The sequence below is a fragment of the Colias croceus genome, chromosome 14, assembly GCF_905220415.1.
Source record: "Colias croceus chromosome 14, ilColCroc2.1".
Classification (NCBI taxonomy): Eukaryota; Metazoa; Arthropoda; class Insecta; order Lepidoptera; family Pieridae; genus Colias; species Colias croceus.
Genome location: NC_059550.1, coordinates 2,417,360 through 2,424,221, shown reverse-complemented (window position 1 = coordinate 2,424,221; position 6,862 = coordinate 2,417,360). Strand labels below are relative to the sequence as shown.

Below are 6,862 nucleotides of genomic sequence, written 5' to 3'. Positions count from 1 at the left end.
TATAGATAAATGTAGTATGTAATCTCTCCAATCTATTTGAGCACCCTCAACTTCAGCACTAAACACTAAACCCTTGAAAGAGTTACTTAATATTTCCCTCACAAAACAAATCATAAATAATATTTTAACGTCTTCATGTTGGATGTGCGTGAGTGAACAACATAAACGTTTAACTGTATTACGGGATAATAACTCATCGCTGCTCATAGCATGATACTGGATCGTGATAAATGGTGCAAAAAGAATAACAAAAAAGTCTATGTATGTAGCGCGCGAATTTACTTCGCAACTTCTAGAAGTTTCGATTGTTCGCGTTTATTGTTATTGTTTCTCCATATTGTTTAGCAATGAATGGTTTATAGGTACTGAAATGAAAAGTTAAAGTTTTTCCATATAATATAGGTACTAGATGTTGACTAAATTCAACTAGTAGTTTCAAATTATCTCTCTTATCGACTTACTCTTCTTTTCTGTCGTATCTCTAACAATCCTACTTCCTACCAATATTATAAATGCGAAAGTTTTTGAGGATGGATGTATGTAGGTATTGATGTAAGTAGGTATGTGTTTATTAAATCTCCGCGAATGAAACTGTGTGGGACAGATAGTGCATAAATTTCCATTCAGCTAAATAGTTTTAGGAACAAATATACAGACAGAAAATTGTTACTTTCGCCTAAAAAATATTTGTCTATATCAAGTCTTCATTCGTTTTAAATCCTATTTCAGAAATTAAATCTCATAGTTAGAAACAACGACACAAACAATAAAGTATCAGGTAACAAACCACATTGTATCCGAGTCACGTTTATTAGCGACGGGTTTAAATTAATACAACACAACATTTATTGTAAATTGGTTTCCGAACGAACAGCCTTTGCGACTTATGCTGCGGCTTACTTTGACATGAACACTGGGACTTTGAACTTGGTAGAGAAAATTATTTATCGATTGGAAATAAAGAAGTATGAATTAAATATTATTGTAAATTTAGCTTTATAAATACTTTTTATCGATATCGGAATGGCGTATAAATAATAGGGAAATGCTATATTTATTTTTATTGATTAAATATAAACTTCATCTGAAAAAAGAACTGATATAGGTACCTATTCTCTTCGTAGTCAATGGCCTATTTTATATTGACAATTTACAATGGATTTAATTCGATATTTTTAATACAATATTGAAAAAAAATGAACAAGAATACATTTATTGGAAAAATAAACATTTCTTTTATGAGTTTTTACCTACAAGAATGAATATTTAGAACGTAATTAGCTCCATTAAATGGCGTCCTACAAACCTTCACTATTCTCTATTCACAATGGGCTTCATAAAGCATTGAATATAAACAAAGCACATTCATTAACTTCTAAGTTAATATAGCATTCTTTTCTCACAATTAAAAAGAAAACTGACTCGATCGAAATGTATGTCCTTGGTTTTCTAAGGCTGGATAGCACCATGTTACGTTGTTTAGCAATGACAAAGAAGGACATCATAATTTTAACACTTACTGTAACCACTTGTGTACCGGTTAATGCTGTTGTTAACGCTAAATAAATGTCAGAAGCTAATGAAATGATAAAAAAAAATATGAGAGAAAATACAAAATGAAATGTCATTTGATTTGAGACTAAGATAACTTTAACTATACTAAAAAATACGCTGGTGCAACTGTAAAAGTTACAGTCAGTTATTTTTAAATTTAACATTAACTTTAACTATAACTAAAATTTGGTGCTACGAAGGCTGAAGTTTTTTATTGAAATTTGTCCCAAGTTCATAGTCGTTGTCCTCGAACTATGCCAATATGTTAGTTTTTGTTATGTATGTCGGGTTGTATAATAGAAAGCAATTAATCTCAATGTATATTTTATTTCATGTAACAATTGTAAATAGTAATTAACAGAAAAGGATTGTATAGAATGCCGTGTATAAGACCAATGTAAAATCAAAGATGTCTTCCCGAAATATAGTGTTGCCAGATGACGCTGTGTGTACCACAGATTATCAATATCCAATTTATGGTGCCAACACTCTCCCTCGTTATAAATTCAAAGGTTCAATCTGTTTGGAGGTCTTCTCATCCTAGTACTACGACGGATTTCAATTCTGGACGGTGTAGGTTCATGTGTATCTGGAATTGTTTCTGGTACAAGGTTTTCTGGTTGGTAATTTCCTGGACTTTCTACTGGCTGTGTAGATGATCTTCTTCGAGTAGGACTTGTATGTAATATTACTGTAGGGCTAGGTTGTATGCATTCTTTTTCAGGTGAAGCTGGTGTAGGTGAATTCTCTTGCAGGTACGTTGGTCGGTAAGTATCTGGTGTATTAAAGTTCTCACTCAAACAAGATGTCTTTATTATCTGATCAATATGTCTGTGATGTATCTTTCCATCTACTTCCACCTCGTAATGTAATTTTCCTTTTCTCTCTAATATTCTTCCAAATTTCCATTTGTTACTATCATACATCCTTATTTGTACTCTATCCCCTGGTTTAAACTCTTTGTTTACCTTTAATTCTTCATTGTTGCAATCTCTAACTTCTTGTTTTCTTTTCACTAAATCTATTCTTGTTCTATATATTCTTTTAAACATCATTTCTCCTGGACTCTGCCCTGTAGAGCTATTAGGTGTTTTTCTATACATCATTAAAAATCTTTGTAACTTATATTGTACAGATCCTTCTTCGTTCATCATTGCTTTAAGTTTATTTTTAACCGTTTGTACATATCTTTCTGCTTGACCATTTGTAGATGGGTGAAATGGTGCTGTAAACTTTGCTTGAATTCCATTTTCCTTTAAAAATCTTAACATTTCCTCTGATCTAAATTGTCTTCCATTATCAGATACTTGGGTAACTGGTAAGCCAAACGTAGTATAGATTTTCTTTAAAATATTAATAGTAGCTGTAGCTGTGATAGAAGTAGTAGGTATTACCTCTAACCATTTTGTGTAGGCATCTACCACAATAAGAAAATATTGATTCATGAATGGTCCTGCGTAATCAATATGAATTCTACTCCATGGTTCTTTCGGATATTCCCAGATGTGTATAGGTACTTTAGTAGGGTTGTTCTTCATTAAACAGCATGTTTTACATTGCTTTACCATGTTCTCTATATCCATGTCTATATTCTTCCACCAGACGTAGCTTCTGGCTAACGCCTTCATCTTCACAATACCGGTGTGAGCTGTATGTAGTTCTTTTAATATTTGAGGTTGTAATTTTTTAGGTATTACAATTCTTATGCCATAAAATATGCAATTGTTTTGTAACGAATATTCGTATAGTCTTCCTGTATCTTCTCTTCCTGACTGTATCTCTATGTATAATTTTTGTAACTCACGGTCAGTGGCTGTAGCTTCTCTTATTTCCTTTAATGAAACTGGCATTTCTGCAATTTGATTTAGGTAAAACGCTTCATCGTCTGTCATTGTCTCATTCCTATCAGTTGTATCTGTATATTGTATTCTTGAAAAATAGTCGGCATTCGCATGTTCTGTAGTCTTCCTTAATCGTATCTCATAGTCAAATCCTGCTAAAAAGTTTGCATAGTGTACTAGTCGTATGGCTGTTGTAGCTGGTGTAACTTTCTCTGGGTGTAAAATTCTAGCTAATGGTTGATTATCTACAATGAGTAATATCTTCCTGCCGTAACAATATTGAAAAAAATTTCTTTAATCCCCATACTAGAGCTGCTGCTTCTTTATCCAACTGACTGTAACCTTTTTCTGCTTTAGTTAAAGATCTTGATGCAAATGCTATAGGTCGTTCAGTTTTATCCGGCATAATGTGTGATAAAACAGCTCCATATCCTGTAGGAGATGCGTCTGTAGCTAATGTGACAGGTAAGTTCTCATGGAATGGTATAAGTACTCTTTCTCCACATAGTTCATTTTTCAACTCTTGAAATGCTTGTTCACATTCTTTATTCCATATAAATTTTGTATCTTTCTGTAATAGCTTGTATAAAGGATTTAGTTTAGATGCCAAATTAGATATAAATTGTTGATAGTAATTTATCATTCCTAAGAAAGTACGTAGAGATGTAACATCTGTGGGACGTGGGCTATTCTTTATATCATTTATCTTTTCTTCTGTAGGGTGTAATCCTTTTTCATTTATTTTATGTCCCAAATATGTAACTGATTTTTGAAAAAATTGACACTTCTTCCTGTTTAGATGTAATCCACATTCTTTAAGTTTATTAAATACCTTTCGGATTCTTTGTAGTAATTGTATGTATGAATGTCCTTGTAAAGCGATATCATCGAAAAAACAAGCTGTACCGTCTAATCCTTGTAGTGTCTGATCCATGTATCTTTGCCAAACATTTGGTGCTATTTTCACACCGAACATCAGTCTTCTTACTTTGTATGTGCCCTTACATGTACTTATGGCTTGCATCTCTGCTGTATCATCACTTGTCTTCATATGTAAATACGCTTGGTTAATGTCCAATGTACAAAAATATTTACCACCGCTGAGCTTTGAAAATATCTCTTCAACTCGGGGAATTGGATAATTGTCATTCTCTAGGTTTTTATTTAATGTAGCTCTGTAGTCGGCACATAGTCGTACCTTTCCATTATGTTTCAACACGGGGACAATTGGTGTACCCCACTGTGAGTATGTAACCTTTTCTAATATGCCTTCTTTTTCTAATCTGTCAATTTCTGCCTCTACTTGATTTTTCAATGCAAATGGTACTGGGCGTGGCTTTAAGTAAACTGGAACTGAACCTTCTTTCAATTTAAATGCTGCTTGATAATCTTTAATTTCACCTATTTCTTCTGTAAATAACTCTTTATATTCTTCTAATAATGTTTGTAATTTATATTTGAATTCTTTCTCTGTTATGTCTTGTTCTTCTTTGTATATTGTATTTAATTCAAAATTTAAGTTCAATTTTCTAAGCCATTCTCTTCCAACTACGGTGTCTACTTCGCGGTCAATTACAAAGATTCTTCCTTCAATAACTGTGTTCTTATACTGAATATTTAAATTACAAGTTCCTAATGGGTGTATTATTTCTCCTGTGTATGTTCTTAACTTTACTGATGTATTTTTAAGTTTCAGATTACTAAAATATTTCTCATAAAAATTTGTTGAGCATGTAGTAACTGCAGCGCCTGTATCCAGTTCCAAAGTATGTATTTTTCCATTTAATAATAAGGTTATGTTAAATTTATCACTGTGTATGTTATTGTTAAATATCTTATGTATTTCATATATTTCATCTTCCTCGGTGAATTGATCCTGTACTAAGTCAAGTTGTTTTTGATCTTTGAAACATACCGATTGTATATGTCCCTTTATCTTACATTTCTTGCAAAATAGTTTATCTTTCAAACGGCATTGTCTTGCTGTATGGTTTTCTTTGCCACAGCGAAAACATTTTATTTCTCTCTTCTTCTTGTGATATGAATTGTATGATTTATTTATATTTTTTCTTTTGTATGTATTTATTTTTGTAGGTTGCTGTATGTTTGTTTTAATTTTGAAATGATTTGATTTTGTTGAAATTTTGTTAATGTTTACTTGGCCAGAACACATTTCTTTTGTTTCAGCTTTTGATGTCTCAATCGCCATTGCAATCTTAATTAAATCATCAACTTTTGTAGATGAGCTTTCTTGTAGTAATCTTTCTTTTATTTCTGTACTCCGGAGACCTCGTATGAATTGTACTCGCAGATGAGTTTCAAATGTGCTGTGTTGACAGCTCGCACATTTAAAGTTACATTTTCCCCCTAGTTCTTTTAAACCAGCAACATAATTCGAAATACTTTCACATTCGTATTGTTGTCTTAAACAAAATTTGTGCTGTTGGGCTACTTCACCGGGTTCAGGTGCGATATGGTTTTTCAATAATTGTATCAGGTCATAATATGATTTAGTTTTCGGAGAATCAGGTGCTGTAATATTTTGTAAAACTTGGTAGTATTTAGGACCAATGCAGTTCAGAAAAATCTGTGATTTTGTTTTATCATTTGTGACTCCTTTTAAATTAATGTAATTTTCTAACCTTTGTAAATACGATGCGAAACTTTCATTGTTTTCGTCGTATGGTTGTAATGTAATTCCACTCACCGATTTATCCGTATTTTGTAATTGTTGTTGTAATTGCGCTTGTTGTACTTGAATTCCTCGAATAGTTTCTAACATTTGAGATAATACTTGCCCCAATTGCTGTTCCATTTTGCGTACTTGTAATGTATTGTATATTATTGTAAAGGAAAAAGGAGGTTGTGAAGCGGGTTATCATCACGGGATGTGGAACCCTTGGAACAAAGGAAAAGGTGTTAGGAGCACATGGGTCGACGTACGCACGATGTTCTTCACTTGATTATTAGTATTGAATTTCCACTTCCTCCGTCCTCGTCGCCAATCTGTTATGTATGTCGGGTTGTATAATAGAAAGCAATTAATCTCAATGTATATTTTATTTCATGTAACAATTGTAAATAGTAATTAACAGAAAAGGATTGTATAGAATGCCGTGTATAAGACCAATGTAAAATCAAAGATGTCTTCCCGAAATATAGTGTTGCCAGATGACGCTGTGTGTACCACAGATTATCAATATCCAATTTATGGTGCCAACAGTTTTCTTTGAGGATTCGGTTTACGAGTGCACCCTATAAAAGTAACATTGTAAAATTCCACTCGAATTTTACCGTCCAATATCTTCATATTGGAAACCCATAGTTTATATCAGGGACTTATTTATTGGCTATCTTTTCTTTTTTACGTGTTTTAGATTCCAATTAAGTAGTTTTTGTATATGTACATTTTACAAAAGTACTGAGTACCTACTGACCCTTATTTTGAACATTTTTCAATCGTTTAT

The 6,862-nt window shown here is 32.5% G+C and overlaps 1 protein-coding gene across 1 annotated transcript; it reads right to left on the bottom strand.

Annotated features, from left to right (window-relative positions):
- Positions 1-2,060: 2,060 nt before the first annotated feature.
- On the bottom strand, positions 2,061-6,210 carry LOC123697551 (uncharacterized protein K02A2.6-like). Its single transcript, XM_045644095.1, has 3 exons — positions 5,554-6,210; positions 3,732-5,004; positions 2,061-3,607 (listed from the first exon to the last, which is right to left on the bottom strand). Exons 1-3 carry the CDS (start codon positions 6,208-6,210, stop codon positions 2,061-2,063), a joined length of 3,477 nt encoding a protein of 1,158 aa, XP_045500051.1.
- Between the last annotated feature and the right edge of the window lie 652 nt (positions 6,211-6,862).

Bases quoted from the DNA above. Each gene is read 5' to 3' on its own strand.
- LOC123697551 (XM_045644095.1), bottom strand. From the start codon at position 6,210: ATGGAACAGCAATTGGGGCAAGTATTATCTCAAATGTTAGAAACTATT. The intron at 5,005-5,553 runs GTAAACATTAAC...TTAAATATTCAG, and splicing joins AAGAAATGTGTTCTGGCCAA to TATAAGAACACAGTTATTGA. The intron at 3,608-3,731 runs GTCAGTTGGATA...TTTTACACCCAG, and splicing joins TAAAGCAGAAAAAGGTTACA to AGAAAGTTACACCAGCTACA.